This window comes from Lycium barbarum, chromosome 5, assembly GCF_019175385.1.
Source record: "Lycium barbarum isolate Lr01 chromosome 5, ASM1917538v2, whole genome shotgun sequence".
In the NCBI taxonomy this organism is placed as follows: domain Eukaryota; kingdom Viridiplantae; phylum Streptophyta; class Magnoliopsida; order Solanales; family Solanaceae; genus Lycium; species Lycium barbarum.
In genome coordinates this window covers 135,910,015-135,923,548 of record NC_083341.1, presented here as the reverse complement: position 1 = coordinate 135,923,548, position 13,534 = coordinate 135,910,015, and the positions used below count along the sequence as shown (strand labels likewise).

General features: G+C 33.7%; 1 protein-coding gene across 2 annotated transcripts; it reads left to right on the top strand.

Moving 5' to 3' along the window:
- The first annotated feature begins 5,204 nt into the window (after positions 1-5,204).
- LOC132641751 (cysteine--tRNA ligase 2, cytoplasmic-like) lies at positions 5,205-12,432 on the top strand. Of its 2 annotated transcripts, none has more exons than XM_060358836.1 (9): positions 5,205-5,517; positions 8,125-8,188; positions 8,354-8,515; positions 9,413-9,631; positions 9,707-9,988; positions 10,074-10,199; positions 10,741-10,962; positions 11,048-11,164; positions 11,512-12,432. In XM_060358836.1, exons 1-9 carry the CDS (start codon positions 5,339-5,341, stop codon positions 11,851-11,853), a joined length of 1,713 nt encoding a protein of 570 aa, XP_060214819.1. In that variant the 5' UTR covers positions 5,205-5,338; the 3' UTR covers positions 11,854-12,432. The 2 variants fall into 2 exon arrangements, with proteins under 2 accessions (XP_060214819.1, XP_060214820.1); XM_060358837.1 differs by having other exon boundaries at positions 5,207-5,517; positions 9,461-9,631.
- The last annotated feature ends 1,102 nt before the right edge of the window (positions 12,433-13,534 follow it).

Genomic DNA, 13,534 nt, shown 5'->3' with positions numbered 1-13,534 from the left:
GGGGAAGTGCTCCCTAACATAAGACACTATTGTAGTAGGCATTTATTTGGCCATGAAAATCAAATATCTTTCACTTTTTTGGGATTTTGTTGGAGTTGAAGTTGTAGTTGAAAATGAAGTTGTGTTTGGTTATAGTTTTTGCAAAGAATATTTGGTTGTTTGAATGTACTGAAAGTAAAAACAAGGTTTTAGGTGTTTACTAAATTTCAAATACGACATCAAGATGTATTTGAAATTTTCACGGTCAAAAGCTGATTTTCAAATAAAGTAAAAAAAAATCCGGAAAAAAAGGTAAAAATTTGTTATGGCCAAACAGGTCCTTAATGTTGAAGGGATTCTAACTATCTCATTATGATCTTTAATGTTCGTTGTCTACTGTCGAATTTGAGAGATTGGTGATGATCATATGACCTAATTGACGTTTAGCTAAAACACTTAAAGGTGTTAAAGAAAAAATAAAAAATAAAAAAGAACTAGATGAAAAATAAAATGTTTGTCTAGGTGCTTGGACAATATTTGGTTGAAGTTTGACAAGAAACTATTAAAATTGAAGTTGAAAAACGCAATTGGAAGTTGGTATACAAAATAACAAAAGCATTTTCAATTTAACCTTTTGTACGATTTTAGTGTTGAATTTTGGTAATAACAATAACAAGTATGCTTCAATTCAAATAAAATGAAATTGCCTGTATGAATTTCCATTAACAATATTTTTTATTTTAACGTCATCTCAAACCAATATTACACAAAATGAAAAGTAATAGAAGTCCTATTTGTTTCCTACTAGCACAAATACCTCCAGAAGACTTTTAGAAATCATAAGGCCTAAAACATATTCCAAACTAATTGGTATCGCCTGTATAAATCTTATCTTTCGTTCTATTATTGCTTACATTTCACTACGTTCGTATTTATTCCAATAGATTATGTAATTCTTCTTTCCATGTGATTTTAAGACTATTTCGTTTCTTTACAACACTTTCATTCACTACGATTTCATTCACTACGATTTAACACGGTCCGGTGCATTTCGAGATAGACATATGAAATGTCCATACCATCTCAAGCGGCCTACATAGTGATGTGTCTAATACTTGCACCTTTTAATGAATTTGGTTAGGTTTAATCTTGTCTATTATTGTATAATCGTACATTCATATTGCATTGACGTTATGCTCGACACTCGTCTTGTTGATGTATTGAACTTTAGCAAACCAACATTCACTCACACATAACATTGTTTCTATAATAAAATTATTACGAGATGTAACTTGCTTTTCACTTTAATAGGTAGTCTCTTATAACATAACATCGTGGTAACACTTCTCCATTTCGATCATTTGATTTTAATTCGATATGTAATATCTTCATCTATAATTTTATTCTCCTAAAACAAGCGTCGAGCAGTTCCTCTCGTCTCATGAGGCACTATAGTCTTAATGCACCAAACGTACTCTCTTATGTATGAGAGCACACGTTCTTCGCAAAGATGCAAATAAAAGATCAGTATTAGAATAGAAAAAGCAAAAACTGAGAAAATGAAAAATAAAGTAAAAGTAAAAATAAAAATGGCAAAATCATATGTATAATCATTAAAACTTCTCTCGTAATTTGATTTAACAAAACATTCCCCTTAGTTGATTTAGGCCTCTCTTTTCTTGTCTAAAAAGATTCTAGTCTAACGGCCAAATCCCTAAAAATACTACTGTATGATATCAAATAGGTACTCCAAACAAAAGAAAATTAAAAATTAGATAATCTGCCTGCCTAATTCAAGAGCTTGAATTGACTACATCTCTATGAGACGATGAAAAAATGTGTTACTTGAACCAATTCAAAACTTAATACAATTTTCTTTCTCCACATAGTTAACATGCAAATAAAATTTTTGTACCTCACCAATAAGGGTGTGATGGGATGAATAGGATCCTGGTGATGAATAGGATTCTTTAACCAGCTGTCTCGAGTTCGAGCTTTGAATTTAGCAAAAATCTTGTTAGGAAGCGCGTATTCGCATTAATTGTGGCCCCAATGTGAGTAACGTTCATTAGTGAACCCTCCCCCACCCTCCAAAAAAAAATTGTAACTCAGGAGTAGCTAGATTATGAGACCGTCAATTGAATTTAAACTTGTAACACTATGTTCGAATTGTGATTTCTAAGTTATTGAGTTGTTTTTTCTGATAAACATCAATTATCTATGTTGGTCGGATTTTCTTTTTTAAAAAATTGCCCCGATGCTTGTTAAATCTTTCAAAAATTATATATACTTTTGAACGATTTGACACTAAGTATGACAACTTTTTTTAAGGATCCGAACACCTAGCCAGTTTCAAACAAATTGTGATAGGTAGGTAACTCTGTGTTGTAAGATCAACATTAAGATTCAGAACCTTGAAGGACACATTTTTTCATTCACTAATATAATGATCCAACACTCTAGCCAATAAGCCCTATTACTAGAGCTCACGCCAAAAACTTTCCTCAAACATTCTTTTATAATTATAAAAATAATAATAAACGAGGGCTTCAACGTGTGTGCTTATGTTGATTAAAATTCAAACTAAGGGCAATTTGGTCATTTGAAAATACTTCCTTTTGCTACGAGTCTTTCTAAATTATATACGACTTAATAGCCATGTACTATAATCTTGTATTCCTCTTCGCCTTTCTATCCGGCTCTAGAATGTTCCACCTCTTCCCATCGCATCTCTTCTCTTATCTGTTAGCTTACTCCGTTCCACCTCGCCTTTACTTCAACAATTGCCAGCGATTTTGAGGATCAAACATCTACCATTAAAATCACCGTGGTAGATGTTTGACCCTCAAAATCGCCTGTTTTATTCTTTGTTCCCTGTTTTAGGGTTTTCGCTAACATCAGAAACAACTTAAAATCGTCGATATCAATATTGATGAAACTCTCGATTCAATCGTGGTTAAAAGAAATTCGAGATTAGAATTTAGGTAAGAGCTCCTCATATCCGAAAACCCCAAAGAAATTTATTTGTGTTTTATGTAGTATATAGATTGTCAATAAACTCTAATGAAAAAAGGGTGCCACGTTTTTGCTTACAGAGATGTTTCAATATTGTACGGAAGATGAAAGACTGACCACATAGGTTTGTAAAATTCCCCCCCGCAATTTATTTAGTCGGGAATATTGCAAAATAAGCATATAGTTGTAAATTTCACGTGTTTTAGAATTTGAGTCTGCAGATTTTGTAAATAAAAATAGAATTTAAAATTAAATAAATAAAAGTCTAGATATGACGAAATACATTTGTAGATGTTCCTCCAAATTAAATCATAAAAAAAAGGACTGAAAAGTTAATAGAATTATTTACTATAATCTTTTCTCTTCCTAAAAAAAAAAACATGTTAAGAAATGACGTATTATTTTATTTTAGTTTACTTTATTTTTTTAAAGAAATTACATATTGTAATTTCGTAAACGTGTACGTAATTACTTTTTTCAAATATTTTTAGCTATATATAAAAATAAATTTTAATTTAATAATTAAACACGTATTAAGGTAGAAAGAGAATGTCACTGCAACTTTTTACTTGTCTATAATAAATTTTATACGAATAAAATAATTTGAAACAAGTTTAATAAAATTATTTCCACATAAAAAAAACGACAACAAGCTTGTTGATCAATTTTAAATTTGGTTGAATAAATAGATATTTTTTAGTATCACTGTCACATTTTCCTCGTCATCACCTCCTTGTAGCATTAAAATAGTCCATATAGTTATTTAAATTTACGAAAATAGGTGAGAATTTGCAAAGTAATTAAAGCTTTAATTAAGGGTAAAATGGATAAAAAACATTTAAATTTGGTTGAAATATAGATTTTTGTAGTGTCAATATCACCTTTTACACATCATCACTCTTTGTAGTATTAAAATGCCTATATAGTTATTCAAATTTACCAAAATAGTTAATAACTTTTAAGGTGTTAAAGCTTCAATTGAGATAAAATGGACCAAAAAAATATGTGAGGACTACAAAAGTTGGGAATTCTCTCTTATATTATAGTAGTAATTTGGATTTTTAAACACGAACCCCCCCCCCCCCCCCCCCCCAAAAAAAAAAACCCGCAGAAAAAACACGAGCATTTAATGGGCATACTTCAACTAGTAATTGTAGAATAAAAAGTTAACTGCCGTTAGCTTAGGGACTAAGACAACACACTTAGTTTAATTGAAGGTTAAATGGGCTATCAAGAATAACACAAGGACAAAAATAAGAATACAGCAATAACTCGGGACTAAAAATGTTATTTGCTCATTTATGTATCACCAAAAAATTCCAAATTCATTTAGGATTGGGTCAAAATAAAATAAAATATGCCACTTTCTTAATTGCAATTTAGTATATCTTCAGCAGATTTAGCTCATTCTTCTCACTAATAAAATTTTCTAAACCTTTACCTTTTCTATATACTTAAAATAAAAAACATTTCCCCCAAGTATAACTAACTTCTTTATTACCTTTAAGGGATGAGATAATAGCTCTTTTAGTCCCTAAATTATTTTTTTGTTCCGTATGATGTACTCTATTACACAGTATGTTTAACATTCAATTAGTTGTATTTTTGTCCTTTCCTTAATTACTCATACTATGTTTGACTATTGATAGAGCTAACATCAAGTAGTAACCTAACATATGAGTAATTAAGTGGTGAAACCATTAATACCTATAGTAAATTTGTAAAAATTTATAAGCAAAGCAATTAAAAACACACTATTCAATTAATTAAATATTTAATACGCTTAGTCAGATACCATATGAGCTACATCAGATAAGGGATCAAAAATACTACTCCACGTGTCTCCATTTATGTGATACATTTTATTTTTCGAGATTCAAAGTGCACGAACTTTAGCTAACATTTTAAGATGTATTTTTTACCAGATTGCAAACTATAGTGATTTTCATTTAGTTTTTAAATATATACACTTTAATTTTAAAATATTAAGTTAATCTAATACAAAATTTGGTCAAATTGATAGCTTAAAAAGTGAAAAATATCACATAAATTGAAATGAAGGGAATAGCAAATGCATATTAACCTTTAAAAATTACTCTACTAAGCAAATAAAGTTACAACCTGTTTGGTCAAGTTTATTTATTTCACCAAATATTTGAGAGAGAATAAATATTTTTAGGGAATAGTAAATAATTTTTAATCAGAAGCACTAACAAAACAGGGGAAAAAAAAAAGAAAAGCAACGCTCCCTAGTATCTCTCTCTGTCTCTCTTGTACGCTAACACACACATGTGAGCGGCCGGATTTAGGGTTTTTGTGGGTCGATCTGAGCAAATTCAGAGAAATGAATAAGGGGAAGGATAAGGTGGAATTTCAAGTGTACAATACAATGACTAGGCAAAAGGAAGTGTTCAAACCAAAAGAAGCTGGAAAAGTCAAAATGTATGTGTGTGGTGTTACCAGTTACGATTTCAGTCACATCGGTCATGCCCGTGCCTACGTCGCTTTCGACATTCTCTACAGGTCTAAATTTTAATCCTAATTTTCTTTTTGTAAAATTGTGCTGGAAGTATTACATAGAGGAAATTGATTGATTAAATCGGACAGTTTCATTTAGGGGGATCTAATTCGAGTTGTTTGTAATTTTTGCTTGTTTCTGTGTTGCTATGTTATGTGTTGGTATAAAGTGCTGAAAGTTTTACATAAAGGAAGTTTGAATACGACAGTTAATGAATAGATTGCCTTCGACCTTCTCTGAAAGTTGTGCTGAAAGTTAAGTTACTCGGACTCTTCAAAAGTGTTGCTACATCCGTGTCGGATCCTCCTAAAATACACTACTTTTGAAGGATGCGACACGCACCTGATGACGTTTTAGGAGAGTCCTAGTAACATAGGCTGAAAGTACAGAGAGGAAGTTGATTGGAGATAGAACAGTTTCATTTAGGGGAATTGGGGGATCTAATTGGAATTAGTCTGAAATAACTAGTTTTAAATTGAAGGAACTTGGCAAGGTGAAAGTGTACTATGTCGCCTTCGCCGTTCTATACAGGTTAAATTTAGTGGATTTTCTTTTCCAATTGTAGCTGCATTAAGTTGAGTTTTTTTTTTTTTTGTTTGTTTTTGGTTTTGATTCAAGTTGTTTGTAATTTTGGCTTGTTGCTTTGCTGCCTTGTTATGTGTTTTGTGTAACATTGAGCTGAAGGTATTATGCAGGGGAAGTTGATTGATCGAGAAACATGATTGGACATTTTAGAAAACCGGAAGTTTGAGTGAAACAGTTTCATTTAGGGAATTTGGTAGGAGTTATTCTGAAATAACTAGTATGAAAGGAATTGAAAGTTTGATTTTGTTTGTTATATGTGAGTGGAGCTAAGTTATAAGTAGAGGAAGTTGGTTGATTGAGAAACATGGTTGGAAATGGAAATTTAGTAGGACGTTTGAGTGAAATTTAGTATCTCAGTTGAGGAAATTTTGGTCTACCTGTAATTATTTTGAAATAACTAGTTTAAATAAAAAAAAATTGGAATTGTACCATTGTGTTCTATCCATATAGGCTACCAGTTAGTTGGTATTAAGGTTTAGTTGTTGTTACACTTATATTATGTTACATCATGTCCGGCGTTTATGAGTAGTTGAGTGTGAGATTTAGTGAATTTTAGTTTAAGGGGCCCCAAATTACTAATAATAAAGTAATATTGGAATGATGTTGGACACAAATAGAGTGGAATGGTTACAGAATATTCATATAGCCAATCCTAATTTTGTTCGGGATTAGGGAATATTAGTAGTTTTTGTTGAGCATAATTTTGAGATTTATTTTATTTGTTGGATGAAAAATATGTGTTGATTACTTCCCATCTCCCAAAAAGGACACTTCGGAATATGAGGTTCAGTCAATTGTTGTTTCAGACCTTGTCTCGTTGACTTATTAAATTAAAGAATACATAAAAACTAAGACTACTTTTAATAGTTATAGTCTTATAGATATCTATAAATTTGATTCAGAAAATTGTATTTAAAATAAGTTTGCTGATTTATAGTAAGTAATTGAAGACGTCTTGTTGCTTCTCTTGGTGTCTTACAATAGTGATGCTGATTTTTGGAAAAAGTGAGATGTTGTATTGATTCTGCTAATGAAGATGGAAACCGAATCATTGCATGAATGTCAGCGAATAACATGGAAGCTGTTCTGATGAAATTAGATTTTCTTTATATTTTTGGTCTCTATCTTGGATTTGAAATTTCGCATTACATGGATGTTTCGACTTTTTGTATTGCATTTTCTGTAGAATAAGCATTGTCGCTGTTTCAATGTGTCATAAATGCCACGTGTTTGCTGCAAGTTGGCACCTCTTTACTACATTAACCTGGACTAGTCTGTCCTTGTGGTCATTGAACATGGGAGTCGAAAAGAGGTTTACTTACCTACAAAAAGGAGAAAAAAAACCCATGAAGAGCTTCTGTTTAAATTATGACGGGGCTTATGTAGGCGTTTGGACATGCGATTTCATGTCATGATTTGAAATCCCAAATCATCCAAAAAGGCATGATTTGGGATTACAAATCATGATTTCAAAATTTTTAAATGTAAAACTTCACCCATAAGTTTATATTTTGTAAAAAAAGACCCATCAATTGGTAGACATTTTTAACAATTACTTTACCAACCTCATTAACTTCTACCAACCGTTATATATGTTCGTACCATGTGGAGGATTATATTAAAGAGTAGTTAAATTTTTCTTTTTATTGAACTAAAGTTTGATCAATTGATGTTGTATTTTTTAGAAAGGCCCTCTAGTAGCGTATTAATTTTGTTATGAACGATGACTTGCTCATTTGGTAAGATTGTATAAGAATTGGGAAAGTTTTGATAGTTTTCACAACTTGTGGAGTTTTTATGTCTATAAGAAAAAATACGACTCAAGAAATTCAAATTGCATGTCTAAACATGATTTCGTCTCATGGTTTCAAATCATGATTTCAAATCATGTCCAAACGGCTATTTATCATGTGTTTTGGTTCAATTCAATGTCAGTGCATTTAGATTAGTTCTTTAGTAGTCTTTGATAGTTTTTACATCAAATTACTAACAGTCTGATGGGAATTTTCCATATCTGGAATTTACAGATATCTGAAATACATGGGATATGATGTTGTGTATGTGCGCAACTTCACTGATGTAGACGACAAGGTGAGATGTACAATTTTGGGGAGTAAAGTCTCTTTTACGTTCTCTCTCCCCAAGATAAAAGGAGCTTTAGGCCTTTTTCTTTTTATTCTTTATGGATAAACTTGGCAGTATCAGTTATCTCACTTTATATAATACTTCAGATGCATAACGGTCAGTTCTTTCCAGATAATTAAGCGGGCTAATGAGCTTGGAGAAGACCCAAAAGCTTTGAGTGGTCGATACTGCCAAGAGTTTCTTAAAGACATGGATGATCTCCATTGCCTCCAACCAACTCATCAGCCACGTGTTACTGATCATATGGAGCAGATTAAAGAAATGATAGCTAAGGTACTCACATTTAGATAATCTCTTCCAAAACCTGTTCTGACAAGTAAAAGCTAATTGATGTGATCCCTCCCATTTTCTCCCTGTAATAACAAAATAAGTTGAAATCCCACTTGAGCAGAGATGGGGTCTGTTTGATTACTTTATTTACCAGTTTTTTTAAAAAAGAGATGGGCAGTGGCGGAGCTAGGATTTCCGCCGAGGGGGTTCAAAATATAAAAAAGTAAACATACAAAGAAGCCTAAGGGGGTTCAACATCTACTATATATACATAAAAAATAATTTTAACCTTATAAAAATAGTGTTTTTTTTGCCGAGGGGGTTCGGATGAACACCCTCGGCATAGTGTGGCTCCGCCACTGGAGATGGGGTCTGTTTCTGTTAAAATCTGCAAATGCAGTTTTCTGATGCAAACTTTTCTCTGATTTCTTCTCCCTGGATGGAGGTTGTAATAGACCCAATCTTTAGATAGAGATGTTTTCTAAATACTCTTGAAAACCATGTATGTCATTTGAATCTTTGATAGTGTAGGATCTCGGATTCATCTTATTGTGTTTATTTGACATTATATGTGGTTTCTTCTGCTCACAAGTTTAATAACATGGATGCTCACCCAGTTCTGTAATGCAAACTTGTTTGTCATTTACTTGCTGCTTTTGAAAAAAAGCAATAAGAACTACATCCCAAGGTAGTATCCTTTGCACCAAAAGAGAGGCTGGAAAATTTATTCTTGTTTATAATGAGAAAAATATACATATGTAGTAAGGGTGAACATATTAGGTAAGCAGAAGTAAGTGTTTGATGAGAGAAAAGTTTAAAATACTGCTTGAAGTATGGAATTATCTTATCATTCTATATTAGATCTACGTTAAACTCCTGTTTTTTTTCCCTTTTCTCCAGATGTCTGCTTTCTTCTTAATGCTTATGTTCCTGAGCTGTCACCTGCAGATAATGGCTAATGGCTGTGCATACACAATCGATGGAGATGTTTATTTCTCTGTTGATAGTTTTCCAGAGTATGGTCGATTATCCGGACGAAAATTAGAAGATAATCGAGCTGGAGAACGAGTTGGAGTTGATTCAAGGAAGCAAAATCCTGCTGACTTTGCCTTGTGGAAGGTGAGAATTTTTCTTTTAGTTTTTCTACAGAGTTAAAACTTTTTAGCCTTACATGTTAATTTCATTTCTTTACAGGCTGCAAAGCCCGGTGAACCAAGTTGGGAGAGCCCCTGGGGTCCTGGGAGACCAGGTTGGCATATAGAATGCAGTGCAATGAGTGCGTACTATCTGACACATTCCTTTGATATACATGGTGGTGGAATGGACTTGACTTTTCCTCACCATGAAAATGAGATCGCCCAGAGTTGCGCTGCTTGCCGGGAGAGTAATATTAGCTACTGGATGCATAATGGTTTTGTGAACATAGATGACGAGAAAATGTCGAAATCATTGGGGAACTTCTTCACTATACGTGAGGTAGAATGTACTCATTAGCTACTGTGAACTGTCTTAGTGTGGTTGTTCTTATGATGTTAAGGATCATAGCATGGATATTTTGTAGGTTACTCGATTGTACCATCCCCTTGCATTGAGGTACTTCTTGTTGGGAAATCACTACCGATCTCCGGTTAATTACTCAATATCACAGATAGAAATTGCTTCAGAATCTGTGTTCTACATTTATCAGGTCAGGAAAAACATTTAATGTCCTTTTAATACATCTTGTTCAACTATTTTTGCTTCTTGCTTTTATAGAAGCTTTGAGATTGTAATTGTTTTAGATTTGTTGTAGGTTGTTTGGTTCCAGTACCTTCTTGGTGCTTGGTTAATGTAATTTATATTACCTTATCCAAAAAAAAAAAGATTAGCTTCTTGATGACTGATACAAGCGATTCCTATGCAACATTTGGTGTCTCTCTTTAATTTCCGTCTGTCCATACATGTTCCTTTTAGATCTGCAGTCAAGTCTTTTAGCGGATTGTGGTTCTACTGCTACTTCGTATGCACAATAGCTGAACTGAGTTATATGGTTTATGGCTAATGGTCTCAGCAACTTGCTAGTTCAATTAAAAAATGAAGGTTGTCTGAAGCTTTTGTATATATTTATGATCTTTCTCCTATTACATGATTGTTCATACAACTTTCAAACTGTCTCGCCAATACAGAATCTATTGTTCACGTATATCTTATTTTTAGACATTTATTTGGGTAATTTTTGTGATTGATAGACCTCACATGATAGTGAAGAAGCCCTCTCAGTTTTCCAACAAGGAACTGAAACTGCAACAAAAGTAAGGGGGCGTGTTAGCCCTCAGGCCCAAGAATGCATCACGAAGCTGCGTAGTGAGTTGGAGACAAAACTCTCTGATGACTTGCATACACCCACAATTTTAAATGCTGCTCTTCAAGAAGCGCTTCGACTCATGAATAGTTATTTGAACATGCTGAAGGTGAGGACTCTACTTTACTTTTTAATTTCCGCATATGGCTGGTGTGATATAAACAAAATATTCTATGATCTATTGATCTTTCCAGAAAAAGCAGCAAAGGCAACAACATTTAACTGCTTTTTTGTCCCTAACCGAGCTCCTGAAAGAGGTGAAGGCAATATTGGATGTCCTTGGCTTGCTTTCCAGTTCAACATGTGCTGAGGTACTGCCAGAATTAGTACTCCCTATGTCTCAATTTTTTGGCACTCTTTCTTTTGTTTAAAAAAGATTAGCACCTTTCCATATTTAGAACTGGTTAACATCGTCATTTCCATTGTGTCAGTTTTGTTATAGTCCTCATCCCATACGAAAACAATGTTTCAAATACAAGTTTACATTTGGTATTTTAATTACCTATGTGTCTAATGTCTTTCTTTCTTTCGTGGTAATCTTGTTTGTAGTCAAGAAATGCTGAAACAAATTGGAATGGAGAGGGCACCTTTGTTTCCTGTTACTATATGAGAGTTTCAGATGTTGAGTCTTATTTAACTCGTTTATTTTGCTGTGTAGGTTTTGCAGCAGTTTAAAGAGAGGGCATTGAAAAGGGCTGAGTTGACAGAGGAAGATGTTTTGCATGCAATAGAGGAAAGAACACTAGCAAGGAAAAACAAGGAGTTCTCTAGAAGTGATCAGATCAGAACTGATTTGGTGGCAAAGGGTATCGCTTTAATGGATATAGGGACAGAAACAGTGTGGAGGCCTTGTGTAAGACCCGAACAAGAACAGCCTGCTGCACCAGCTCAATCAAATCAGTCTGCTGCAGCAGTGCGTGAACAGCCTGTTGCTCCATCTCAACAAATGCAGTCTGCTGCAGCACCGCAAACTGAACAGCTTGCGGTGCCACCTCAGTAGCCCTTCTCTGATGACTCGAGTGGAAATTCTTTTCCGGAGTAATTTTCATATTTGTTTGAGATCTTTAGCTTGTGAACCAGAGAGTTTATAAATGAGACATACTTGATACTGTTTATAGCATTGGGCATGTAGCTAAGATGAGCTGAAGAATTATTTTCGCGGTTCATTCTCTTTACAAGAAGGGAGGATGGCCCGAGGCTGAGTGTCCCTTTCTGTTACATTTGACGGCCTTGCAGCCAGCTCAAGGAACTGACATTTTTGCCTAGGGTTAAGCGGTCCGATTGACATGTAAGCTTTAGCATGGAAGAACGGAGATATCAGTGCAGATGTCTTTACTTGACCGAAGTGCTGCTAATGAATGAAAATAGCGTATTTTTTTCAAGGGAGAGACTATATATTCGCACTAGCCTGTCATTGTTGTACTGTTGTACTGATAAAACTATGAATATGGCAGATAGCACCACCAGTATTTGGAGATATTTCCAAATATCTTATATCATTTCACTATAGTGATTGAATAAAACTGGTGCCAATATGTGTTTTTATTTTAGTTATTGTGAAGATGCATTCCTTTTGGCTTGTGCTGCATAGTGTTAGGATGGCCATTATGTTCATCCATTTTGGTTGCTCATGTAACAATTGGTAAGGAGTGAATGTCAATGCCTGATGCCATTTTTCTGGACTTTGAAAATCCGATGCTTGTAGCTGTCATCGGTATAATCAAGGAAAACAGTAACAAATTTATTGACAAAGCCAAGCTTTGTTCATCCATAGAATGTGCTTCCCTATGTGCTTGTAAATATTTATTAGCTTTGTTCATCCATAGAATTTGCTTCCCTATGTGCTTGTAAATATTTATTAGTTTATATTGAGTTCTGAGCTCTGTTTTCCCACATTATTAAGAATAGCTATAATGGAAGTTCTTATCTTTCTTTACAGCACAAGCTACAATTAAAATGTCTGATTTATATGCCGTGTCTGGACAAGTATGATTTTGCGTCCTAAGAATCTTCCATTGACTATTTTTTCCAACTTCATGTTCTGTTGCTCGGGCAATTTGAAGGATAGTCCTCGCTGGGAGTGGTCTTTAATTTTGTCCCTCAAATTGGTGGTATTTAAATTTTGATCTTACCTTTGCAAATTCTGGGATAGAAGGCAGAATTTGCAAAAGCAGAAAGCAAAAGTTAAAGACCACGAATTTGAGAGCCAAAACTTAAAAACCACCAATTTGAAGGACTAAAATTGAAGACCACCACAAGTGAAGGTCAATCCGCGCAAAAAAAAGCTGTTGCTCGGCATAAACTGAAGTGGCCCACCTCCTTATCAAGATGGGCCTAAGAAATAGAAATTGGGCTACAAAGTAGTTGATATATGGACCATGTAGCCCAAAGTTTTTTAAAGGTAAAAGTAGGCGTAGATCCAGTTAAAGAAACAAATGCTCCAGTTTTTTCAAGTGGTAATATTTGCTATTTTGTAGTACAGTTGTTTTGCTGCAGTATTTTCTCTGTCATCATTTTTCGAATTTGAAAATTGACTCTGGTGTATATACGTTTATATGGATCCGACACACGTTCGGAAACTGTCCACTACTTTTTACATTGATTCGGTGGTGTTTATCTGTTATTTTTGGTTAATTGATTTAAAATTATCTTCTTTCTTACTATTAATAAAACAACTTTAA

What these genes read in the sequence shown, in the direction of transcription:
- LOC132641751 (XM_060358836.1), top strand. Translation starts at nt 5,339, where the DNA reads ATGAATAAGGGGAAGGATAAGGTGGAATTTCAAGTGTACAATACAATG. An exon ending in TCACTGATGTAGACGACAAG is followed by an intron (nt 8,189 to 8,353) that starts GTGAGATGTACA and finishes AGTTCTTTCCAG; the next exon opens with ATAATTAAGCGGGCTAATGA. An exon ending in GTTATTTGAACATGCTGAAG is followed by an intron (nt 10,963 to 11,047) that starts GTGAGGACTCTA and finishes TGATCTTTCCAG; the next exon opens with AAAAAGCAGCAAAGGCAACA.